Source organism: Astatotilapia calliptera, chromosome 5, assembly GCF_964374335.1.
Source record: "Astatotilapia calliptera chromosome 5, fAstCal68.1, whole genome shotgun sequence".
Taxonomy (NCBI): domain Eukaryota; kingdom Metazoa; phylum Chordata; class Actinopteri; order Cichliformes; family Cichlidae; genus Astatotilapia; species Astatotilapia calliptera.
In genome coordinates, this window is record NC_137426.1 from 35,670,717 (window position 1) to 35,698,480 (window position 27,764).

General features: G+C 40.7%; 1 protein-coding gene across 2 annotated transcripts in view; it reads left to right on the forward strand.

The window, feature by feature from the left end:
- fbln2 (fibulin 2) overlaps nt 1–27,764 on the forward strand; it is a 72,294-nt gene that overhangs the window by 35,031 nt on the left and 9,499 nt on the right. For both annotated transcript variants that reach the window (XM_026169063.2, XM_080302150.1), the window contains exons 3-10: nt 4,655–4,778; nt 5,827–5,956; nt 6,591–6,771; nt 11,603–11,812; nt 13,499–13,618; nt 17,462–17,563; nt 23,342–23,476; nt 26,656–26,793. In XM_026169063.2, the coding sequence (XP_026024848.1) occupies nt 4,655–4,778; nt 5,827–5,956; nt 6,591–6,771; nt 11,603–11,812; nt 13,499–13,618; nt 17,462–17,563; nt 23,342–23,476; nt 26,656–26,793 (1,140 nt within the window). The remainder of the gene's footprint in view (nt 1–4,654; nt 4,779–5,826; nt 5,957–6,590; nt 6,772–11,602; nt 11,813–13,498; nt 13,619–17,461; nt 17,564–23,341; nt 23,477–26,655; nt 26,794–27,764) is intronic.

Sequence of the window (27,764 nt, forward strand, 5' to 3'; positions counted from 1 at the left end):
TGTCTGTATACAAACTCAGGTTTGGATAATGTTTTTTGCATGTCTATACGCTGTATATCATACATAATCCAGAAATATTACATGAAAAAATATTCTTAAAATTCTTAAATGAGGCAGGGAACATCTATCCATCAGTCCATCATCCATCTTCTTCCTCACATCCAACCTCCTTCAGCTTATCCAAGGAAACACATAGAGATTCCCAGGCCTGCTGAAAGATATAATCTGGCCCACTGTTATGAGCCCTTTAGTCCCTGTACAACTGCTGTGAAGTGTTGTTCTGAATTACTGTCGCCAATCCTTTTAACAGTGTGGACAGAATTTCTAGGCATAGCCATGCAGTGGGAAGGCCTCCACCTTTGTGGCCTCAGGATTTCATCTCTACATTTTGCGGATGATGTAATTCAGCGGTCCCCAACATTTTTTGCGCCACGGACCGGCCTTTAAGGTGTCGCGGATAAATACAACAAAATAAAACTAGTACCGGTACCGAAAAAAAGAAGATTTATTCATAACACACGTGAAAAGACCCAGGAAAACCGAGTTAACGATAAAAACGATAACAAAATAACGCTGAAAACCGATAAAAACCCTGAAAACCATACATTTCACACCTGAGCCTCAACTCTCGTGGCCCGGTATCAAATGACTCACGGACCGGTACCGGTCCGAGGCCCGCTGATGTAATTCAGTTGGTGGCCTCCAGCTCTCACTGGACCAGTTCACTGCCGATTGTGGCTGGAATGAGAATATCACCACCACATCTGAGGCCATGATACTCAGCCAGGAAAGGGTGGAGTACCCAACTGAAGTGAAGAAGAAGTTTAAGAGTCTCGGGGTCTTGTTTATGAGTGAGGAGAAGGGAGCGAGACACTGACAGGATTGGGGCCACGGCTGCAGTGGTTCAGATGCTGTACTGGTCCATCGTGGTGAAGAAAGCTGAGTGTAAGAGTGTGAGTGTATGGAAATCTATGGGGAAATAACCTTTGGACTTCAATGATTTACAGACTTAAAAGCTATAAACAGCGTGTTCTTTCATTAATTATTGGCAAGATACACGCCTAAGAGCATTTTGTGTCCCAGAGTGTCTCAGTCAGAGCCAAAATGCTCAACTTGAAACTTCACAACAGGACTTGACTAATCAAAGGTTGATGTCACTGATGTCCTTCTTTGAATACCTTCCACATGTGCTTAAATACAGTGGGTGCAAATGTGGGCCAGGCTAGCCACAGGACTTGTAATACACTGACAGAAACCCAGAATTGTCACATTTAAGAAAATCGCACCATTATTTTTGATGTTTTTGTAACATTTTCGCTTAATGAAAAAAAAAAGATTCTTTTTGTTGTTTCCTTATTTACAAAGCATCGCAACAGCTGGTGGTTCCACATGTTTTAATTGGCTGATTTTTACACAGCATTCTCTTTGTGTCTCCGCCTAGAATCAAACATGGGATCGTTCACTTGTAAAGTGAATGTGTAATTTATTATGCTAGCAGCCACTGTTTCTGCTTCATAACTTATTTAAGCCATGAATTAATTATTTAGTTATTTCAGTAAATCAACTATTTTGTTTGTCAGTAGTAGAGTAAGAGCACGGCCATGGAAATACTGTCATGTAGCCTACACAGCAGTTTAAGTAGGTGCCCAATGAAGACAGAGATTTTTGAAAAAAACAAACAAACAAAACAATAAACAGATTTAACAGATTTTAGAAGACATTTGTGCATTTGACAGTAAAATCTCACAGATTTAACAATGACAATGTTTTGGGGAAAAAATGAGAAGCCATTTTTACTTTTAAGCATCCTACAAGTTAATGCTGTTTTCTAATGTCAATACTTATAAATTATGCACAGTAAGTTTTTGCTATAAAAGTTCTTTATCAAAAGATGTTGGACTGGGATGAAGCTGAATGCAGGCGAGTGAATTCAAATAGAATTTCAGAGTGAAGCTCGACTATTTTTCTGTGTTCTCGGGAACTATTTCTTTTCTTTTTTTTTCTATACAAATGTACAAGCGTGCAGAATGGGATTAGCACAGTTTCAGACCAATTATGGTTTGAGGTGAATATGGTGGATATTACATGCATGCAGGAAATGGCTAAATCTTATCAAACTGCTATATTTGACTCTGTGGAGCCAATTCTCTGATGTAGCTGGTTTTAATTACGAGAAATAAGCTTCATGTTTCAGCACAAATCCAGACAGTGAAATGTAATTAGCTGTGTGTGTGTGTGTGTGTGTGTGTGTGTGTGTGTGTGCGTGCGTGCGTGCGTGCGTGCGTGCGTGCGTGCGTGCGTGTGTGTGTGTGACGCACTCATTTTTAATGCCTACATGCTTTTGTGCATAGAAAAGTATGAACGTTATTAAAATTCTTTTGTTTTTAATGCTGATTTTTGTAAATGTATTTTTGCTGTTGTTGACAAATTATATTCCTGTCTTCAAAGTTATAAAACAAAGCTTCATTTCACAGCGGCCTGAGTGTGAAGAGTATGCAAATGTTGTGTGCTGTAAATAAGCCAAAGAAGGTTTATTGAGTTGAAAAACAAAAGCTCTTTGTCAGTGGCTTTTCTTCAAAGGGCACTGAGTGAAGTTTGATGTGTGTGTGTGTGTGTGTGTGTGTGTGTGTGTGTGTGTGTGTGTGTGTGTGTGTGTGCTTGAGCATTCATGCTAATATGTGGATAAAAGCAGCAGGGTGAGACGGTTTTGGGGACTGACGTGGAGGCGATGGTGAGGCTGACGAGCTCTTGGCTCTCTACAGTGCCAGGCAGCAACAGCAGTTTGTCTCATGGTGTGTACATCCCCCAACTAAGCTTCGCACAGAGCAGCCAGGCTTGCTGTTACATGCTCACCGGAGGGAGGTGGTGGTAGAGGGGGGCATTGAAGTCTCTGTTGGGAGCTTGCGGTGTGGCAGAGATGGCCATTGATCAGTGGCTGCCAAATCGGGATCCTCTTGATGTGGACAATCTTTGCTTGCAATCAGCTGAATGGAAGCAACAAATTGAGCTTTTTTTCTCCCTCTTTTGAGCATCGATAGTAATTTGTTGCTGTGAAGTTTAGAAATATGAAATGCATTCATTCAGTTGTGGGGATTTAATTGGTTCCTGGTTTCAAATGCATTCTATGCTCGTTTCCTTCAGTTGATGGCATTAAAATTATGACATTTTTTTCCTCTGACTAAATGGATGGCAATTGAGACGGTTTTAAAGAGGAGCCATTACTGGGATTTTATTTTGGTATTCCCTCACTGAATGACTAAAATGGCCAGTTAAGGATTGCAACTGATTTAATTTACAGAGCCATCATGCCATCCTCAATGGGAATCAGCTCTGCGTGAGAGAACATCTCTGATCCTCACTCCCAAACACAGAGAACTACAAGCTCGTGGCCCTCACTTTTATCTGTTTATTTGATTTTATTAACTCCAGTCAGAGGCACTTTAATTAGAAAACCTCTGGTTTAAAAGTGGCAAATCATAGATGTGGCACAAATCCAAAAAAGGACTCTCCAAAAGAGGGAGAAGCCAAGCAGAGAAGACGATTCTTCAGAACTTGGTTTAACTCTGTCTTGCCAAAACAACATAGCCTCCCCAGAGAAAGTAGGATGACAGCATGCGGTGCTCAAAAACTCGGACATATTAGCTAGTATTAATGGAGACTTCTTAGATATGCACGTTACCCATGGCATATCCTCTAAATACCCCCAAACCATCACAGATGCTGGCTTCTAAAGCCAGATGCCTCAGGCCACTTTAATGAGCTCACAGAAGGTGGGAGTTTTTCTGGATTTGGTTCAGAAATATTTTTATCTTGGAAAGGTTTTAACATGTGTAGATCCACTGATCACTGACGAGGTGTTGCAACAAACATCAGAGGCATCAACCAGACATCCACAGTTTACAAAGTTTAATTTTCTCTATGGTTTTGTGTCACGTGTACAGAGATTTCTTTCAAATCTAGGTCTGTCGTTGATGGTATTTTGAAAAAAGTTCCAAAAATGTATTTTAAAGCATCTTTCTCTACGTGTCTATGCAGTTTATCACACAGTGGTCAGTCCTTTTACCTGTTTGTTTCTGAAAGGCACAGACTGATGAAACCTTTTGGAAATATTTGCATCAAAATGACACAAAAGAGTGAAATTGCTTTCAAATCTTTTCCTTAAAATACTTTATGGATTTTCTTGTACTACCTTCTCAAATAGTGTTTTTGTTAGTTTTTACTATAATAGCAGTCAGGGAAAAATATACTATTGGCAAAGAAAATCTCATCATCTTCTGGCACACTGCCCGGAGTCCTGTATATATTCACAACCCTACCAAAGGACTCTCATTCAGCTTTTAAAAACTGTGCCGTATAGCTGAGTAGGTTATTCAAGACCTGATCAAAAAGGGAAAAAAATCCAGTAATAAAATGCACTACTGTTTTGTACCTCTTTAGTCAGCTGGAGAAATCTTTAAGGCACCGTCGAGGGCTGCTGCAGTCTACTAAATGTTTCTGTCAGACAGCTTAACGTTTTCACTGTTCTCTTTGGGCTTCTGTCTGCTCCATACAGCGTGCACACATGTAGAGTACTGCTGAACACTGCTGAACTGTTTTTATTCCATCAGTCATGTGTGTGCTGACATATGCATACCTGCATGTCTGCTGTCTGCAGATCCAGGTGTGTCCTCTGAAGACCTGCTGCAGACCTGCTGCACTGCTGGCCAGAGATGGGCCTCTGAAAATGGTCACTGCAAGAACATGCCTCTGCTCACTAATGACAACGTCTCTGTTTGCAGGTAAGTAACATGAGAGCATGAATTTTAGTTATACAAGTGTTCTTTGTGGTAGCTGCTGCACACTAACTGTACACATGAACTACTTACTCATCGTGCTGCACATCATGCAAAGTATGAGTTACAGTCAGGATAATTGAACTCTCACTGCTGCCATTTCCTACACTGCCCCATAGAAAATACATTTTAGTGCAAAAATGACCTTTATTACCTTTATAATTTAGACGTTTTGAATATACTGCAGTTGAATGTTGATAACATTGTAACCACTGCACGCTGTCTTATATAAACTATATCAGAATACCATCATAGCTGATTTAACTGATTTATCACAGACAAATAACGAAATGATAAAAATAGTGAGCTACTGTGACCGCTGTCATCAGTTTGAAGTGTTGAGATGAGCTTTTCCACATTCTCTATCTATAAACACATCTGACAAGAAAGAGACATATCTACCTATGAAACCACACGTTCATTTGTCAATCAAATGGACTTTCTTGAGCCCAAAAAAGTGAGTGAACCCGTTAACTTGTCAGGAACGAGTTTCCCATTAAACAACCACAGATACGTGGAAGCTACGTCTTTCACTTATACTGTCAGGAAGGGCTGGGGATAGGATTAACCTGTTAACATCAGAGCCACAGGATTGACCATCACTAAATTCATCGTGGATGATGTTTCTTTCACAGCAAAGAACAGAAATAAAAACGTATAAGGAGTTGCTGCTTGGGTTATATGGAGCACACTGTTTTTCTTCTGTGTAACATCAGACGGTCATAAAAGATGTCTGAAAAGTAAAGCCGCTTTTTGCAACTCCTTTTTTACAAAAAGCCATCTGGATGTATAGAAGTCTATGAGGACAGCACCTGTGACCTCAGAAACACTTTTACTAACTTGTTTATGTCTCCATTATTTATATAGTTGACATTAATATGCATAACGAAGAATTTACTTTTAACGTATGGAGTAATATGAAGCACAAGAAAGTGCTAAAATACTCGCTGTGTGTGTGTGTGTGTGTGTGTGTGTGTGTGTGTGTGTGTTCCAGTGTTGCACAGAAGCAGTGCTGTCTCAGCTCTGTGAAGGAAAGACAGTGTGAACTAGGCGTGACCTCAGCCAGAGGTGGAGACACCTGTGACGTGGATGAGCGGGACTCGTGTCTAGATGACTCCTATCAGGTACACACAGTAGAAGATTCACAGGGAAGAGGAAGGCAGTTGAGTCATGACAGATGGTGAACAGATCCACCAAGTTCTCCATGAAGCAAGCACTTTTGCTGACCAGAGGCTCACTCTTGTTTTGCTTTGTTAACAGAAACGGGGAGAAAATTCTGTTTTTTTTTCTGTCACAATAACATAGTGAAAGTTGCATTTGCCAGTTGAATTCTGAACTTAAACCACATTAGAATTTTGACTTATTTGAAGAAAACAGCTGCGAAAGCTTTTAAATTAAAATCTTTAATGTCGAAGTCTTAATTTGAAATGCAACATTTTCTACTTTCTAAGTAGTTGAGTTTTACCTTGTGGCTAATCCACCTGAGTTAAATGTTCCGGTATCAGGTCTTCTGCTTGCTGGGTTTTAGAGGATGGTTGCAAAAACCAGGTTAATGTGTGGTTTTCTTTACAAAACATGACGCAGCTGAAGTCCTTTGCAGTGCGATAAAGCAGCTTGCTCATCTGTTTCTCTTTCATGCTGATGTTTACTAACCAGCAAAAAGCAGAGGGCCATAAAGTGAGGTGATGATTAGAGATGTGAACGACACCCCGGTGATACTCTCCTAACAGGCTATGCTATTGTTGTGCGGACTGGCAGGTGTGCTGCAGCTGCTGTGTGCTTGGCTTACGTGTTCGCAGTGAAGGGCGAGGTTGTGATGCCCACCAGCACCTAGGCTATCCATGCGGCCACATCTTCCTCACTTGCTGCGAGGAAGGGGATGCTCTGAGCCTGTTGAGGAGAAAGCAGAAGCCAAGACCAACTGCCCTTCCCAGGAAAGGTATCTGTAAACCACTGCACAGTCAATTTCCACCTGGCAAAACACGTATGTTATGCACTTTGCACGTGCTACGACTTATATTATGTATAATAAAAAACAAGCAAAGGAAGTGGCAGGTGAAACAATGTAGTAATTATGACTGAAAGTTTCAGAACCTTTGTGAACTGTTCTTTCCTGTCTCAACAAAAATATTCATGTAGTGAGGTTAGTGAGGTTAGCTATGTGCCCTTTGATCCATTCCAGTGCATGGCCTACCACATGCTCATTAAATTCAGCAGGTGCTATGTTAATTATCACAGCATGTCACATTTTTTTATAAAATAGGCTGCAAGAAGCAGCGAAAGCAAACACCCGACAGTCTTTTCAGTATGTCCAACAATTAGGTTTGAAATAACATGCCACATTGTTATTCCCACATGAATCGGGGGAGATTCTATCAGTCTAATTCATCTTTTTTTACATTTTATTCCTCTTCACGTTTGCTTTTATTTTGGGATGGTCAGTAAAGAGAAATTTGGGGAATGTCTTTGTTTCCCAGTCACAGTTCTGTGATCCAAAATACGAAGAAACAGAGATTGAGTGTAAAACTCTTTAAGAGTATTTAAAGTTACTTAAGTATGAAAAAATAAACAAATACATTCACAAACAGGAGATATTTTACATCCCGCATATTGCTCCTGTCTGTTTAAACTTTTTGTCTGTGTAGGAACTTTTTAGAACTGAACAGAGACAAGTCATTGCAGGTCAAAGAAACCAGAGACAGAAAAGGTTCATATTTGCCATCCTTTTCTCAGAAACACAGTGAGCAAGTCAGGAATGTTGCCATCAGTTCGGACATTCAGTTCAACTAAGTTCAATTCGCCTGACAATATTACAGAGAAAACAATCAAACAACCTGCTTTTGGGCAACATTTGGTGACATTGGGACGGAAAACACACTTTTAACAGGAAGAAACCTCCAGCAGAACCACACTCAGGGAGGGGAAGCCATCCCCCATGACTGGTTGGGGGTTAGAGGACTTTATGCTTTATCAAAAGGGAAATCTTGGATTCTCCTGAATCCAAACTGGGAGCTGAAAGCTTTGATATGATGCTATGAGATCTATGGTGATCTTATTAATATGGCATCACATTAATAAGATTGCTGGAAGTGCTTTCTACCAGAATCAAGAATTTAAAAAACTCTCATCTCAAAGTGACTTGAAGAAATTTGTTCATGCAGGCAGATCATACAGGTTACAATACTGTAAAGCTCAGTGTACCAGGACTATCCATGAAGCATGAGTACATGGCTGAAGGAAATTCACTGGTGTGCGCCGGCAGTATATCGCTGACTTGCTCAGTGTCTGTAACTCAAATGGACCTTTCAGGTCATCATGTGCAAATAATTTAACTGCTCCCAGAATTGGATCTAAGTGTGCTGAGGGTGCTCTTATTACTGTGGTCCTGTTCTTTGGCTCAAGCTACCCACTGACCTCAGATCAGTCACATCTATGTGTGCATTCAAAAACAGACTCACAGTCTTTTTAATCTCATAGGCTTACATTTAATAGCTTTTGTCTGTTTGCATGTTTGTTATGGGTTAGGTTTCTGTGTTTTTATCTTTCATGTTAAGCACGTTGAGTTTATGACACATACACACTCCTCACCAACTTCTCACGTATTTGTGGCTACTGGCAAAACTGCACTACAACAGCAAGCAGTCCAGATCTGAGCCATCAGTATTTTATTCTCATACAGGCCTATGTCAGATGCTCAGGGTTGATCGGTCAGGAGTCACGTTACCGTGCAGAGTAATGGGGAGCTGTGATGAATCAGGAACAGATGGCAGCTCGGGCTGTTGTCTCTCTACTTGGGCCAGCAAAGTTTTCCTCTGTCTTTGATCCAGCGGGTTGTCAAGAAGCTCAGGTTTAATGCACAAGCATTTCAGCAAACCTTTGCTTTTCATTCCATCTGCAAAAACATGACTGCTTGTTAACATTTCACTGAATATGACCTACATACCTTGTTTGCAGCTGTAGGCGCTATTAGAAGGGATTTGCATGTTTTTCATCAATGACATCAGTTCGTGATGGGTGACATAAAACTTTTTACAAAAGCAGAAGAATCATTCCATAATCATTAGTTTGCGGTTTGGAAGACCCTTTTCCGGCTTCTTAGTTTTATATATTGGGAACAGACACACGGCATGGAAATGCAGTTCATTATTTTCATGGTTGTCCTTTAATGGGAATAGTTGTTTTTTAGTACGATGGTGAGGTAAGGTTGGTCTTCTCAACGCTTTAGGCTGTTATTTCATTCACAACATAAGAGGAATTCCACATAATCCTGCCCTTTAATAGGCTCTGCTTGAACAATCCACTGCAGCTCATTTCCTTTAGCTTCCAAAAAAAGTCTGAATGATGTCATTCTGAAGTGGGAATCAATTAACCTGCTGAAAGCTTTGCAAGGTTTTAAGGTTGCAAAAACTAGTGACGTCCATTGAGTCTATCTAATAATTCTCGCAAACACCCTCACAGCAAAGATGCTTTTACTGTGTGAGTGTATTTAGAATTTTAAAAATTGCATGAGAAGCAACTGTAATTATTTCCAGGGGGGATATTTTGAGTCTTATGACTCACTGCCTTTTAATTAAAGCAGGAAACATTTAATCCTCTGAATTTAAACCCCAGGTAAATGACTGTGAGAGATATTTTTTAAAACCCACATCTGGACATATTATTGATAAATTATATTTTTGCAATGTATCTCTCCATGTCTTCTGGCTCAGGGGGTTGGGAATCGCATCTGTAACCGGAAGGTCGCCGGTTCGATCCCTGGGCTCTCTGTCCTGGTCGTTGTGTCCCTGGGCAAGACACTTTACCCTACTTGCCTACTGGTGTTGGCCAGAGGGGCCGATGGCGCGATATGGCAGCCTCGCTTCTGTCAGTCTGCCCCAGGGCAGCTGTGGCTACAACTGTAGCTGCCTCCACCAGTGTGTGAATGTGAGAGTGAATGAATAGTGGAATTGTAAAGCGCTTTGGGTGCCTTGAAAAGCGCTATATAAATCCAATCCATTATTATTATTATTCTGTTCTACAAAGGGAAAATGCATCAGTAATAACCTAAATCCCGAGCTCAACATTTATGGACATTTTTTTTCCAGTCAGCCTTTATTTAGTCCAAAATTACTTTGCTTTACAAATTTAGCCCAAAGCGGCACGTACAGCAGCCGTATTAAAGCCTTAAAATCTGATCGAGGATGCACCTGCCAAGTCATGTGACCATAAAGATTTAGCAAGATTGAACGCAGTCTTGCTTGAATATTGGATAATGGATAGTGTTGGATAATGCAGCATACAAGTTTAGCAATATACATTTATCACATCTGCATATCTACTGTTTGAGATAAAACACTTTGTTTTCAAGGTGATCTCAATCAAGTTGGGTCATTATTAAGTGTACGAGGCACAGCGCACTTTTCAGAGAGACAGTTCAGTAATCAGAGGTGTCACAAGCACAGACATTCATTAGTTAAACAGAACTACACAGACCTGTGTAAAAGTTGATGAACTGCTAACAAACAGTTTGTGTGTCTGCTGATGTTTGTTGGTCAGATAGAAAGGCTCCATGTGATCGTTGATTCGTTGATCGCAACCCTTTCCTGATGCAGGTTCTGCGAGAGGTTTTTTCCTGCTGTCCTGAGTTTTTGCTTGTGACTGTCACCCAGTTCTTGCTCAAACAGGGCTGTCTGATTGTTGGGGTTTTCTCTGAATTATTGTAGGGTCTTTAAATGAACTCAATTCTCAACTCTAATATCAATGCTTTCTAGTCGTCAGTGTTGGGGAGTAACGGAATACATGTACCAGCAGTATGTATTGAAAATACAAAATATGAGTAACTGTATTCTGTTACAGTTACAGTTTAAAAAGGTGGTATTCAGAATACAGTTACTTTGTTGAAGTAAATGGATTACACGGCGGTACTTCCCTGTTTCATATGTTAGGCTGCCCCCTCTCTATATTTGGTAATTCCACGCAGGTGGAAACCCAAACAAAACAATGTCTGTGTCTCACGGACCACGTCACTACCACTTGTGGCCCGGAGGTGGCGAGGTGGAGAAATATTTTTAAAAATTATTATTTAAAAAATGATTTAATATGAAGGCAATAGGCAGAGTGTTACAGGCATAGCCCTAAAGAATGTAGCCTTATGGGCAGTGTAGTCCGTGCTGCAGGGAGAATGGACTGCCATACCCGTTACGTTAGAGCAGCCTTTCAACGCCTCTCTCTGTCTCTCACTAGCAAAGTTGACCCAGACAACAAAGTGAAGCTAGTTTTTAGCTACGAGCCCGACACAAACCCGACGTATTAGCCAGAGGTCCCTTTACTACGGTTCGGAGCCGTGGACCTGTTTTATATAGTCTTCTATACGAGATCGCTGCAAAAAGTGCAGCCTTACCTAATGTCCACCGACTGTTACTCATTTATATTAAGATTTAAAAATCTAGTTGGTGTTGGTTGTCAAGAGCATGATCATTTATTAAGTAATCCAAAGTATTCAGAATACGTTACTCTCATTTAGTAAAGAACATTAAGCGTTCTATAAATGCAATGAGGGTTTCACAGTTGACTTTTTACATTTGTTTTCATGTAAAACTAAAACAGGAAATGTATAACTGCACTGTATAAACACACATACACACTTTGAATTTGATTGTAGGGGACGAGCAGATGTTGTTTTGTGTCTTCAAGTCAGTTTCATTAGATAAGTGTTTGGAATAAATACAGAAAATCTGGTTCCTAATCTTACACCCCCCCCCCCCCCCCCCCTCCTCTCCACGGACTCCCAGTATCAGACAATAAGTTCCCCAAGGAAGCCTTCTCCATCAGTTCCACAGATGAAGCTGCCAACACTGTGGAGGAGCAGGAGGATGTTGACGAGTGTGAGCTCTACCCTGGCCAGCTGTGCCAGCACACATGCACCAACATCTGGGGCTCCTATCGCTGTAGCTGCCACCAGGGCTACATCCTGCAGCTGGATGGACATTCGTGTGCACCAGGTACAGTAGCCCGTCCTTAAAATCATAATTTTAATTTCATATTTGGAGAAATCCAAGGCTTGACAAGATTGTTGTGCTGTGTTTGAAATGCTGAACAATGTGTCATATGTAGTTATATATATCTGTCATGCACAATACACAAAAACATGACATGCACTAATTGCATAGAGGCTAAAGGAACAGGGTTTCCATGTGTTTGGTAGTATAGGTACATTTAAACATCTCAGGAAGAGCTGAAAGTGACAAATGGACATAAGATTATTTCAAAAGGAGTTTCACTACCCCCATTACTCTAGGCATATGCTTTATGTTGGGGTGCTAGCAGGGTGATTGAATATGAGCTGAGAGAGAGCTCAGTGGAGCACTCAGAGAGCGCAACTCCTCTCGAAGGGCAAGGGCTCTACTAAAACTTTGATGTTTTATGAGGGAGGTTAATGACATCAGCCTGTTATGGCGTCATTATGACATCTTAGGTCATCATATTGAAAAAAAAATGATTGTACAGCTCTCTCTTGTCATGGTTTCTTTAAATATTTTTTCAAGGCTAATTTTGACCTTGGGCACTAACAGTGAAGGTCATGGTCAAATGCTTAGTCAATACAGGTACTTATTTCCCCCAAGATCAAGTATTTTGTTGCAAAGTTTGAAGAATATTCATGAAAAGCTGTGGGTAATATAAAGTTTTTACTGATTTTCATATTTGGTGTGACTTTGACCCGATTTTCATCAAAATGAAATCAGCTCGAGCTATTATTGGCATCTACCATCGCACAAGATTTTAAAATGATATCTTGAAAACTTTGGATGCTACACTGCTAACAAACAGACAAATGAATGCTTTGTGTATTTATTTTAGAAAAATGACACCGTGAGAGTGGTGTATAACAATCAGCCATGACATAAAAACCACATGCCCACTGTGTCCATGACCTGTCAGGACATGGACGCAGTGTCTCCGAGGTTCTTCAAGGACAGGTTAGGCTGTTTGGGACCACGTGAGTTTGAGAACTGGATAAGCACTGTTTTTTTGAGCTGTTCAAGTATTATTGCACAGCCATGAGCTGGTGTGGGGCTCTTGGGCTGCAACAGTGCTTAGGTGGGTGGTAGATGTAAAGTAACATTTACATGCATGTCAGGAACCAAGGTTCCAAGCACTGGACATAATGGGTTGTGTTAATTACTTCATTTGTCACATTATTTGAAATTCTGTGGCTGTCATATTTAGTTTGACCCTGTGCTACTTCGGTTTAAAAAAACTCCACGTGTTCAGAATTCACTGACACGAGATGAGGCAGCTGCATAACAAAAAAGTATTTTACTTCCACTAAAAGCTTAAATGCAGAAATCTCAGTAAGCTAATCTATGGTTGTGCTGTGGTTAAACCAGCAGCAGATTTGATCGCCATCATATTTATGGCCCTTGGGAAAAAGATATTTAAAGAGGAGTATAACAAATCCACCCATTACGCCCTCAAATAAAAATGTTCATTTATTCATAGAACTCTCTCTGCTCCATAAAAGAGTATAATGACAAAAACACTCAGCATGGGTCAAATGATGTCTTGGAATATTGCTCGTTTTCAAATTTGCTGCATATATTAGAAACATTAAATGGTAGGAACGCAGTAGCCTCGGTTAGCTGGACCGCTACATGTTTCTCACAGTCTGTGCTGTTGTTGTTCTGCAGTGAGCTTCAAGGAGGACAATGGCCTCAGAGAAGTTGACGGTCCAGCTTTTTCCCCCACCACCACTACTACTAAAACTACTACAACCACCACCAGCTCCTTTAGCCTCAATCCATGTGCAGGTAATCTAAACACTGGACCACAAAGCAAATGACATCACTGGGACAACCTGTCTCGGAAAGCAGCTCTGATGTGCAGTGAGGTGGCTGTAAGTCAGGTGGTAGAGCAGGTCATCTACTAATCAGAAGGCTGGTGGTTCGATCCTGGGCTGCTGATACTAACTTCAAGTTGCTCTCTGATGCATTCATTGCAGTATTGAATGTATGTGAATGTTAGATAAAAAGCACTGCATAGAAAATGTGCTTGGGTGAAGAAAAGTGCTAAATAAGAATCGCTCCATTGGTAGAAACATCAACTGATCCCCAGAGAGCAGACACGATTGACCATAATCTGGAACATACATCTTGGTAACAGTGCTGTCAGGAGTTTTGTGGCGTGCAACAGTCTTTGATTAGTCTTTTGAGGAGAAGTCTAACCCCTGGGCTCAAACGTACTCGCTGTGAGTTTGGTTCAAGGGTTAGAGCAACTGTCACCTGAACTGTAGCCCATATGAGGTAGACCCTGAATCAGCTTCATCAGTCAGGTTAAAGGTTAAATGTGTGTCATATTTTTTGCTATTTGGATCCTTTTTGCCACATTTCCAATAAGATATCATAAACTGCATTATAGTTGTTGTAGTTGTGTCTAACTTCTCTAAATATTTTTCAGAAATTCTACTTTATTCTTAACTGAGACCCACAGGACAGCTATCATACATGTAGCATAATTAACTTGAGTAAGGCAGTAGTCCAGGCAGGTCACACCCATCTGTCATGTGCTAATAAAAAAAGCTTCATAGTAGCTTTTTTTCGTCTAATTCTGCAGCCGAGGGATAAAGAGTGGAAATGTGGTTGTAGGTGAGCATACGGTGTGGCTCCTCACACTGCGCACGATGAAAGGACACTTTTTTGAAGGTGATGTCCATATGTTTTCCTGATGCTTCAAACTTTTCTTGATTTCTTGTGTTAAAAGTTATTTTGTATAATATTAGATTTTCTGCATTCTGTGTAGCAGTAAAGATAGATTAAAATTATTGGGTTAGTAATCTGTCGCCTGTGTAACCTGGAGAGATGAATGCAAGCTGTTTTTATTGCATCCATACACACGACTTCCATTATTTCTGTCACGGTAATTTCAGTTGTAAGACAACATATTTTTTATTAGTGGGCATTTTTTGTGTGTTATTTGTGTTTCACAGTCAGATTAAGCTCTTATTAAACCCCCAAACAATGTAACCTCCTTTTTGGGTGTACCTAATCATTCAGCTAACTGGATAAACTGCTCCAGACATAATGAAGGAGGCCAGCAAAGATATTAAAGGCAAATGCAAAAGTTGCAATGCAATTGTCCCTTAAAATGTTGCCATATCTGGAAAAGATTTATGACAGGAGCTCAAAAACACAGCTCAAACAACTCGAGATGTAGGTCTATAAAGCAATAATGAAGTCTAATATAATATATTGGACCAATAAATGTTATAAATATACCAAAGTCAAAGAGAGAACATTTGCAGTCAACACAGCTGGTCTCTTATATTATTCATAGATTTACTTAATATATCAATATCACCAATGTCAGAATATGACACATGATTTTTGGCTCTGCTATGCTTCTCCACTGATCCCTTACTTGGCTCACATTTTCTGTTAGTCTTTGGACGCTGTGTGCTCTAAGCCATCATAAATGATGACCCAAGCAATCAGAATATATATTTTTTTCAACACCATTAAGTCCAAAGAACACACCAGACAGGTCAGGGATAAAGTTATTGAGAAATTTAAAGCAGGCTTAGGCTACAAAAAGATTTCCCAAGCCTTGAACATCCCACGGAGCACTGTTCAAGCAATCATTCAGAAATGGAAGGAGTATGGCACAACTGTAAACCTACCAAGACAAGGCCGTCCACCTAAACTCACAGGCCGAACAAGGAGAGCGCTGATCAGAAATGCAGCCAAGAGGCCCATGGTGACTCTGGACGAGCTGCAGAGATCTACAGCTCAGGTGGGGGAATCTGTCCACAGGACAACTATTAGTCGTGCACTGCACAACGTTGGCCTTTATGGAAGAGTGGCAAGAAGAAAGCCATTGTTAACAGAAAACCATAAGAAGTCCCGTTTGCAGTTTGCCACAAGCCATGTGGGGGACACAGCAAACATGTGGAAGAAGCTGCTCTGGTCAGATGAGACCAAAATGGAACTTTTTGGCCAAAATGCAAAACGCTATGTGTGGCAGAAAACTAACACTGCACATCACTCTGAACACACCATCCCCACTGTCAGATATGGTGGTGGCAGCATCATGCTCTGAGGGTGCTTCTCTTCAGCAGGGACAGGAAGCTGGTCAGAGTTGATGGGAAGATGGATGGAGCCAAATACAGGGCAATCTTGGAAGAAAACCTCTTGGAGTCTGCAAAAGACTTGAGACTGGGGCGGAGGTTCACCTTCCAGCAGGACAATGACCCTAAACATAAAGCCAGGGCAACAATGGAGTGGTTTAAAACAAAACATATCCATGTGTTAGAATGGCCCAGTCAAAGTCCAGATCTAAATACAATCGAGAATCTGTGGCGAAAACTGCTGTTCACAAACGCTGTCCATCTAATCTGACTGAGCTGGAGCTGTTTCAAAGAAGAATGGGCAAAGATTTCAGTCTGTAGATGTGCAAAGCTGGTAGAGACAGACCCTAAAAGACTGGCAGCTAGACCTGCAGCAAAAGCTGGTTCTACAAAGTATTGACTCAGGAGGCTGAATAATTACGCACACCCCACTTTTCAGTTATTTATTTGTAAAACATGTTTGGAATCATGTATGATTTTCGTTCCACTTCTCACGTGTGCACCACTTTGTGTTGGAATTCCAATAAAATAGATTCATGTTTGTGGCTGTCATGAGACAAAATGTGGGAAAGTTCAAATACTTTTGCGAGCCACTGTGTATATAATTCTTACATGTCAAAAACACATCCTGTAGGCTTAAAACAAAATCCAACACTAGCTCTGAACGGGTAGCCAGTGACATGGTGGATGTTAAGACGTTAAAGCTTTTTTTTAATATCCTTTATTTAAAAGTAAAAATTTTCACTGAGTTTAAAATTTATTTTCCAAGAGAGACCTCGCCAAAATGTGTCCAAACATGTGTAATATGTGGTGAGAATGAGTTATGGCTTTATGTATGGTGGGGAAATGAACAAGCCATCACTACTGCATTCACTTTCTAACTCTGTCTATAGAAGTCATACATTTCTGCTCTTACTAACACGATGTGTGTGAGCGCCTCCTGACTGCTCACAGGTAAAACATTCCAGAGTTACGACAGGTCAAAACAGGAAGAGCTGCCTCACAACATGTTTTCACTAATAAACTGATTAGTATTAGTTAATCTAAGCTTTCAGCAGCTTCATTAGCAGAATCCTAATCATGTCAGTGGGAGATGAGCACTGCAAACCCTTAAGCTCAAAAGTCCAACTTCGAGTGAAAGCCTCCACTCCTTCAAAGTGTCTCTGTTAGCTATAAGAAGATCCTGATCGATGTATAGAGCGGCCTTCGCCGCTACAGAGCTTTAGAGGGGAATGTGTTGGTTAGAGATTGTGGGGAAACAGTTCCTGGCCCATGCCTCTTTGTGACAGAGCTATTGAGCTGTTAAATAGGGAGAATTGATTCTGGTGTGTGACTGCGATGGCTCATGAGAGGCTCCTTCCAGCAGGGAGCAAATGATCAGTGTGCGGGAGGGAAGGTGGGGTCCATGGTAGCCTCGGGAGAGCAAGAGAAACAGTACAAAGATGAGAAACATGACTGCAAATGACTGCCCTGGAGGTGTAGCTGTGTGGAATGCAGAGACAACTGTAATCATGCTGCTTGTCTCTTGCAGACAACGGTGGCTGCAGTCAACAGTGTAAGGCCGTGGCAGGCCGGGCTCGCTGCTCCTGCTTCCCGGGGTTCTCACTGATGACAGATGGATGGATGTGTGAAGGTAAGGGCCGCCGTGCTTTCTTGTCACATTACCATTGGCAGTAATTGGAGTGGTTCACAAAGCTCATATGTATCCCTTAAGCTGTCTCCCTCAAGCCTGGTTACCACAAGGTAACAAGCAACCTAACAGCAACAACAAACCCAGTGAATGCATAAAGGAACAAATACATGCAGGCCGGATGACAGAGCTGCAGTGAAATGAAGTGTCTGTCCATAGGTCGGGGCACTTTTCAATTGGATTCAGTCACTCATGAAGGTCTCGTGATGCTAAACAATGCATCAGCTGATTGGGCTCCCAATGTTAGGTGGTGGAAACTGTCGCCTCAAGCATGATTCAACCATAGCCAATTACTCTGTGGGAGCAGTTGTTGCAATATCACACACTACACACAGCATCTGTGTATGTACTCAGTACCTTTCTTTCAGCATGTTTGTGTGGTAGCTCGGGACACTGGTAGGAGGCTTTAGGTGCGAAATCACTAAAATTAACAAAGTGTGTGCTGGAAGTGCTGAGTCTGTTACCAGACAGGATAACACTCAAGATGAACAAGTACTACATTAAAGGAAGTGTTTTCCCTCCTATCATTTCCTTCAGTGAGCAAAGTGAGCACTTTCTTTCCCTAAAGTGCTCCCACATGTGGACTTGTGGGTGGGCAACATTTAGTGCAGAGTGGAATGAAACAAAGCAAATACCATGACAGGTCATGATTGCGAGGGGGTGCTGAGGATTTGAAAGATATATAAGTAGACTGTGAAGTAAACTCTGGAGTACTTGCTGTTGATGCTTGGTGGGTGGGTAGGTGTGTAAAATGAACAAAAATATATTGTGCTGGAATGAAGTGCAAAATAAAGTATATGCTAGTTTTGAATTTAATGCAAGCAAAACATTTCATAAAGGGGCTGAACTTATTTTTGGAGGTTATGGTCTCCAGGCTTTGTGGGCTAAAACTGGAGGGACCACCTGATTGGTTTCAGCCCACAGTTCAAATATACATATGGTACGGGGATTGCACATTAGTGCACATGTCATGAGTTAGTTGCACATCTGTGAAGGAAACTTTAGTGCATAAATGTGTTCAGGTTTTGAAGCAACATATGCCTCCATCTTTTTCAGGGCCATAGGAAAGGACTTGCTTATTTGTGCAAGACAATGTCAAACCACCGTTTGCAACTATTAGAAGACTGCTGACATTAAAAAAGGAGGAACAGCTGAAATCTGTTATGAAGCAAAAGCACTGTTTTTAAAGAAGAGGTGATGCAACACAGAGGGTTTCATATGCTCTATCATTTTAATGGAATATAGACTTTAAATGATTTGCACATGATCCTGAGTGTTTTTGAAATGAGGGTGCATCAGACTGTGAAAGTATTAACACCTGGGATCATTTGCACTTTTCTGTAATTTGTTTAGCAAATGGAAGCACTTCCATCAGAAAACCTGCGAGTCGTCCCTTATTGAGACTGTTATATTTTAATTTGCAGGTTTACAGGGTAAATACAGCTGCTTTTCGTGATCTCGCTTTCAGCTGCATATGAATGTGAATAACTGGTAATATTTTAGCACACAGTTCTTCCCATGGAGATGTTTTTTTTTAAGAAAAGACTGTTTTTAAGAGAAGGTTTTATGCACAACTTGAATGATACATGTGGTTCAGACAAATGAACATCCCAGGGGCGTACACCCAAATGCACACACAGTTGGCTCCAGTGCATGTGGCTGACACCTTCACCCTTTTCTGAACTGGGACTAAACAAACCATTGCGGGCAGGACTGGATTTGTTTTGCATTCCTTCGAGTGTTTTGTGGAGATCGAAAGCTTACAGAGTTATTACTTGAATGATAACTATGGATGACATCCTCCACCATGTTATCATCTCTGTGGTTGCATTGCTGCCATAATCTGGACACTTACATGGTCAGGATTGTCTTTGTGGAAGATGACACTGATTGACCACGATGTCTTCTGAATCACAGTCCAATCTAGGCTAAAGTAATCTCTAATCTGACTCTAATATCATCATCCCATACAGACGTTCCTGGTGTTTCTCAAGGTTTAGGCAATATTTTAGTGTTTTTCTCAGACAATCAAGTCATTCAGTTTATGCCTGGAAAGGAATGTAAATGAAATTTACTTCAGTTTTATTTACATAGCACTGGTTTACAACCCCTGTTACCTGAAGGGGCTTTATACTGAAAGGTAAAGACCATACAATACCTCAACAAACAGATGACCCCCTATGAGAATGCACTTGAAAACAGTGGGATGGTAAAATTCCCTTTTAACAGCAAGAAACCTCTGGTGACTGGATGGGTCGAGGTGAAACTTTCTATTTTATAATTATAGAACAATTTAAGCAATGAGCTACCAGAGCCCCAAGAGTCCTGCTGACATATGTCTTTCATTTACTAGAGCAGCATTAGAAAAACTGAGGCGTACTGTTTCAGTCCTTTTTCATATATTAACATATTTCAGTAAAGACGAGTTTCACTGCTCTGACCCACTAACATCGACAACACTGAATCAAAATTATTGGCTTTATTTTCTGTCAGTGATCTTTTGGCTCATCAATTTATCATTTTCAGTGTCTGTACACAAAAACCTGGAAACTAAAGTTGCATCTGTGCAAATTGTAAAAGCCTGAAAAAAATACCCCAATAACAGGTACACACCTGAATGCATCTGTTCCACTCTGTGTGGTTTAGCTGCCTTCATTTATCCGCTGTCACAGCCGACAGTGGAATCAGGCTCGCGGCGTGCAACTTTAACCTCCACGTTTAAAACTAGTTCGGCAAATAAGCCAAGGCTGACTTCATTCACTGCAGCTTGACCTTAAAAAAATAAAAAATAAATAAATACTTCATTGTCTGCTGGGTCAAGTGTGTAGGAAAAACTGTGTGTGTGTTTTCATCTGTGGTGCCTTTCGGACATCTCCCTGTGCTCGCTCTTGATGGAATTCCTTTCAAACTGCTGTCTCCCTTGTCCATTCAACTAAGCATTTGTATTTCTCAAAAATAAGTTGTTTCCACCTTGTACTGGATCGCTTCACTGTGTAATGAGGCTGTCTCCACGGGGCAAGTCAGCAGAGGTGTAGGGACATTGAAGCATTAGGCCCGATTTCCTTTGCTTTTTCGGATTTGAATGACAAACTGGAAATAACGTTGGCCACCAGAGCGCTGTGGTGGAAGGAGACTTTCTGCACCACTGGCAATACGCAAACTTTGGAAACAGTCCTGTCTAACCCTGTGCTTGAAGGCCAGCAGCGCCCAGAGGAAGGGGTGGTCTATGAGCTCAGGAGGATTTTGCCCCTGGAAATATCCCTCCCTACAATGTTCATAACAGATGTCTCTCAGTTGAGGAAGAAATGGAGACGTTTGCAAAGATAGCTCGCAAACAAGAATTTGTCACCACTGCGCTGCTCAAGAAGGGAAAACTGTTAATTTTATTTAGACAAATGCATTTGCTGCAGCTCCACAGGGGGCTCATATAATACCATAAAGTACGCTCTGAGCTGTGAGAGGTGATGAGGTGCAGTTTTATGAGGTTAACAGAAAAAAAGCTGCAGGATGTGACAAAGCCAGGTACACGCTGAAAACTTCAGATCTGTGTTTTTACTCCTGCCTGTGGGATGGTGTTGTAAGGCACACAGTTTATTCAAATTCCCCACGGCAAAAACTTTGAAAGTCGACAAAGACTTTTCAAAAAGGGATTGCTGGCACTCAAACACACACACGGGGAGCACAGGAGAATATGTTCCCTCTTGTTCCAGATTTTTGTTTTCTCCAGCATATTTTGTACAACACCTTTTTTGTCTGGTTCCCTGTGGAATGCACCATATTTTGGGGTGATCTTCAAATGTGGATGGCTGCCACACACAAACAAACACACATACACACACACACAATAATCCCAGCGTTACCCTATCAGTGCATCCAACTAATCGGCCTCGCATGTGATGCGTGATAAGGGAATGCAGCCGTTTGATAAAGACGAGCCACGACAGAGCGGCGATCCACCGTCTCAGCACAAGGCCACCGCTGTCATAAATCAACAGCGCCTGTTTACTGGCTGCTGCACAGTTTGACTGATAAAGATTTAAAGGCTCTCAACTGTTTTTTCATTTCACACAAACACGCTTAACAAGCAAAATATCATGTAGCTTTTGCCCAGACCTGTTATTTTCAGTTTGACTTCTTCAAAGTCAAATATTACAAAGGAACAAACAAAACTCAACTTGGTCATCTATTGGCCACATGCTGCAGTAGATAGACACATTTTTAAAGGTTATCTTTCACGTAAAGCTTGTTTATTCCAGGTGTTCCAGTTTGAAGACATTTAAATTATTACCTCTAAAAAGAGGTGGATGTTAACTGAACCCTGACCTTAACCTTAAACCTTTAAAGGTAGCTGATGAGCTGGTGGATGTTAACCCTGTGAGGTCATGAGTGGTGATAACCTCAGCTGTAGCCCTAAAGGCTGGAGAAAGGACAAACAGCCTTTTTTGGGGGGGGAATTGAAATTTTCATCTTGCGTGTTAGTTACACAAACAATTTTCTTTGTTTTTTGCCCAAACTTGGGAGAACAATTTAAAAAGAAGAAACATTACATATGTAGATTGCACAGCATTAGAATGAGTGCCATCCAGTGATAACTGGGAATTTAGGGGATTAAGAGACCGATAGATTAATAAAGTTCGTATAATGAGGTTGTCTGGGGTGGTGGGAGGATAAAATTAAATTATAGGATAATAATGTGTTAGATTTATGACATACCTACCTACACTGCACCGTGATGGCCACCTCCCTACAAAAGTAACAGCAGGAATACAGCTGAGTTAATAGATTATTGGTTCATTTAGGTTTATAAAGTTTATAAAGATTGCTATTTTTTGCAGTTAGTGTCTGCCTAGCACACATGGATATCACCAAATGCTCCATTTCCTTCCCTGAGATGCTGAGCTAGGCGTTTACTGCAGCTGCCTTCATTTTCTGCTTGGTTGTGGGTCTCTTTGCATTAAATTTTTTCTTAAGTACCTGAAAAGCATGCTCTGTTGGGTTGAGAAAAGATGAATGACTTGGCCACTGATTAATATCCAGATTATTTGCCCTGAAAACAATCTTGCTTTTGCAGAACGCTTTGGCTCATTATCCATTTGGACTGTGAAGGAATTTGCAATTAATTTAGCAACATTTGGCTGAATCTGAGCACAGTACACCTGTACACCGAAAAATTCAGCTTACTACTTCTATCATCATCATAATCAAGAAACACCAGACCCACGCCATAACATTGCCTTCACCATGTTTGACAGATGATGTGGTATTCTTCAAGCTAAGGCCTGTTTCTCTCCGTCTACATACTTTTCTCTTCCAATTATTCTGGTAGAAGAGCCTCTGTTTGTTGTTTTTGAAGTATTAATGAGCTCAGCTGTACATTTCACTGCAACTCTTGGTTTTTAGCTGGAGCACTGAATGACTTTCATGCCTGAGGCTTCCCAGCTAGATGGTTTTCATGTAAGCAAAAGCAAAAATTTGTAATTTCCTGTTCTGCCACAAATTCTTACGCATAAGAGAGACTTTTCATTTGAAGTTTTGCTGCTGTCCATCTGTTGCCAACTCACTGAGCTCGATCTCTGTGACGCTCGGAGAGCCTGAGCACGGGGGCAAAATTATGCACGGGACCCGTCCATCAGCAAGCTCACCTCCACATCATATTCTTGCACCCCCTGTTATCTTCCCTCCCTCTGTCTCACACACAGTCACCGTTGTCTTTTTCTGCAGATGTGGATGAGTGCGTGACTGGTGCCCACAGTTGCAAGCCCAGCCAGCGCTGTGTGAACACAGTGGGTTCATTTGTGTGCGAGCTGCAGGTCACTTGTCCTGCTGGTTACCAGCTGCGGAACAGTCTTTGCGAGGGTGAGTTCATTGATCCTGATGTGTTTCATTAAACCAATTTACCCAGCAGTCATTTCCAGAGCCTCTGAAATAGCTGGTGGAAATTATGTCTTCTTCAATATAATATGCAGGATTTTTTTTTATTTTCAGGATGATTTGGTTTTGTAAAAACAAAAGCAAGGACAGTGATATAAAAGCAAAATCACCTGACCCAGCTGTCTTAACTAATTATAGACCAATCTCAATCTTCTTTTTATGAATGAGTAATTCAAGATCATCTGCAGAGGAATTGGTTTGTTTGAAGAGTTTCACAGTTCAGAATTCATCATAGTGCAGAAACAGCACCAGTGAAGGCTACAAATGCTCTTCTTATGGTCTCTGATCACTTTGTATGTGATAACTATATTTTACTACAGAGATACGACCTCTCTGTATTAAAGGTATTAAAGGTACGGCACTGCAGTCTGTTTAATAGACTCCAATTTGTTCATGTAAATGGGGAGTCTTCCTCTCACGCTAAGGTTAATCACGGAATTCCACAGGGTTCAATGTTGAGAGCAATATTTACATTATACATGCTTCCCTTAGGCAGTATTATTGGAAGGCATACATTTTCAGTGCCATTCAGATGACCTCTAATTTCCTGCTTCTAAATTCAGATAAAACTGAGATTGTTGTACTCAGCCACGCAATCAGGTGCCATCTTAAAGACCTCATAGTATCATATCACACCAATGCAGCACGTTGCTCTCAGACAGCTGGTTTACTTGTGGTTCCTGGGGTATTTTAAAAGTAGAATGGGCAGGGCCTGCAGCTTTCGGACCCCTCTTCTGTAGAATTAGTTCCTAGCTTGCATTTGGGAGTCAGACAAGATTAAGTTTACAGTAAAACTTTCCTTTGGAATAAAGTCTACAATTAGAGCTGGCTCCGATGATCCGGAACCAGCCCTTAGTTCTGCTGCAATAGGCCCAGGCTGCTGAGGGCTTGATGCACTCAGCATCTCTCATTTCTTTTCACTTAGCAGCTACACATCAAGAATACAGCAAGTGCTGTAGCCATTTACAGCACGAACAACAAAAAGCAAGGGAGTTTTACTAAAGAAAATACTTTGTTTAAACTAGCATTGGTGAGCCATATTTCTTATAGTTTAATGTAGTTATTGTGAAGCTGTAGAAATTTCAGCATCAATGTCATATATTTAATAAAGGCTTGTGTACAGAGGCTGACTGGGAGTCAGCTTCATTTAAACATTAAATTATGAGACACTAAAAATAAAAATTAGACAAAGAGAAAGTTACAGGAATCTAATTACAGATGTGAAGAAAATAATTTAAAATCTTTTGACATTTTGAATATTAACGATACTCCATTTAAACATTTCATCGAACACATATTGATGTGTGTCAAGGTATAGCTGCTGTCTTCTTATTGTGAGATTTCCTCTGGTGTAATTCCACATCTTGGCACTTACCTTTGGCTGGGGTTCGTGTTTGTGTTGGAGTGTGGGACTCACTGTTGCCACTTTTTCAGAAATTTTAAGAGGGTCCAGAAACAAGAAGCAAGCCCAGCATGCTGGCTCAAACTGAGGCAGCATATTATTGATTCACACACAAGCCATTCTGGTCCTATTGTTTGTCACCTCCTCCTCTCTACTGATCTTTTTAGCGGCATTACTGAAAACACATATTATTGGAAATCCTTTAGGGGTCATAAATCCATGAATACAAGACTGCAGTGTACTGTAGTGCATCATTATTAATGCAATAGGTGCTGCTGTTGTTGTACTGTCCTAGATCCTTGTTTCCTCACTTATTTAGATCAAATTAACACTAGTGATGCAGAAATATGCAAAAATCATTTTCACTGCAACATTCCTGCCATACTTTGTAAACTGCATCTTAAAGGAGACTAAATACATTCACTGAGTATTAGTCACATTGGTATGCAGCATATACTCACAGACAGTGTGCAAGCCTGCATCAACCAAAATAATTACAAGATATACACAAGACTGACGGTAGCATTATGTTGTATTTTATGTATTCTGTGTTGTGTATGTTGGACAACAGCCTGTCTAAACCGAATAATACCAAACCCCTAATTTGGCTGTTGTTTTTATTGTCCTTCATTAGCTCGTATAGCGTTAGCTTGCTAGCTCTAGATTAACAATGCTCTGGGGTTTTGGTGATAGTTATTTCATTAGCTAATGCAATAATTTGAAAATGGCCAGCTTATTTATTAGACTGTTTGGGTATCATACGATCCATGTCTTGCAAATGGTCTATGTCAGCATAATAGCGAGCGCTAACATAAGCCAGAATAAATACAGTTCTGGGTGGATTTAATCCCAACCGAACTGCCCCTCTGTGACTCAAGTGCTTGCATACCTTTAAAACTTTTGACCTTACCTACGTGTCAACTTAAAGGGTTGTTCTGGTATGTTAATAGGTAAATATTTCATATCAAGGATTTGTTCAAACAACATGACAACATCTTTGACTACTTTTAATACAAAAACAATTACCCAAAGTCACCTAATTTAGGCTCACTCAGCAAATCGTCATAAAGACAGGAAGTTCATGTTTCCTTGGCCCAAACAGTAAAGTGTGGGTTTAAGCAGATACCAAGGTTCAATATGTTACAAGATAATCAACCAAAGAGCAGGATTGGTGGTGCTGCACTTTGAAGCTCATGTGACTCGTATCACAGAGGACTAATCAGTACAAGCATAACATGAAGGTAGTATCTAGTCAACCATCCAGCAGGCAAAAAAAGTAATTAGTTATATGAAAGCAGTGACAGAATGTTGGAAGAGTATCCCTCTGATATTAACAACAGAGAAAAGTCAAATTAAGACCTGCTCAGAGGACCCAGGATAAAATGAACTACTTGCGGCATGAAAAAAAGGAAAAAACTCTCATATTGCTCATGAGATTCAATAACTGTCATTTAAGTTCTGTTCAACTTCTGTTAATTGCACAGTCGAATCAAGCGATGTTTTCATTGAATTCTTCCCTCCAGTTAAACACTGACAGAGTCAAAGTGTGTAAATGTTCTGTGCTTGAGTCACAGTGCCCCCTGCTGTACTACTAACAGCCGGAGAGCTCGAGCTAAATTTACAGAGCCTCTTGTAACAGAATAATGCATTGAGAGGTTGCTTTGTGCAGATAAACTAATGCAAATCTATTCTTTCTTTACAGACATTGATGAGTGCACGATGAGAACTCATAACTGTGGCATGGGCCTTGTGTGTGAGAATACAGTGGGCTCTTTCCTGTGTAATCCCAAACAGAAGTGCATCAGTGGCTTCACACAGGACTCTCATGGCAACTGTATTGGTAAGAGACTGCCCATACTCTCCAGGCTGGGTAGCATTACATCCTAACTCAGGACCAGTAAACAGCTGATAGAGTTGGTCCTATTCTTTGTAAGGACAAATCTTAAGCAAAATGAGCCTCTTTAGCAGAGCCGTCCATCAAACTTACTCTGCATTGTGCCTGTGTCTGTGTGTTTTTCCATGCTGCAGTACTACTCGGACTCTTGATATTTAACTGTCTTTTAACCAGGCTTTAACTATCTTGATATTTCTCAAGAGTTTCAAACTACAAGATTTTAAATCAAGTGTCTTTTCTTCATTTTTGCATTACAGTTATTGTGTTATGTAAAGCTTTCTGAGTGTTCCAAATAGGTGAAAGGGGGGTTAAAAGGTTAACCAAAGTAAGAACATACACCTAACCTCCGATGGCGTTGCTGGTGACTGATATCAAGAGATTGCTAACATGGGTCTTTTGGGGCAGTGATTATGCACAACAATACGTTTGATCAGTCTATGTATAGTAAAGTCATCTTTCTGACACAGTTTACACACATGATAAGACACAGTGGTCCATGAGTGGTAAAAGCTCTTACCTCTGCCGAGCACTTTATGCAATTAGCTCACTTCTGTATCTGTTTGGTAGGAAGGCTACCCAAAAACTTATGGATTTGCATTTACTTCTTAATTCTTGATTCTTGTGAGAGTAATGTAACAGAAGTGACATATTCTGGAGTTAGCATTAGGGTTGGTGAAAGCGCTGATGATGACTTAGCCCTCAGAGCATTAAGCTGAGCTCACCACTGGATTCAGGAATTTTTTTAAAGGATTCTTTATCATAGCAAGATGTCACGCTGTACCTGTGAAAAAGTATTTGACAAGACTTCAGATTTTCTCTTGTTCCTGAGCTCACTTCAACACAAATCACTGTACTAACACAAAGATTAAACAGAATGTAATCCAATTTTCTTTGGATTACTTGCACTTTTCTCAGTA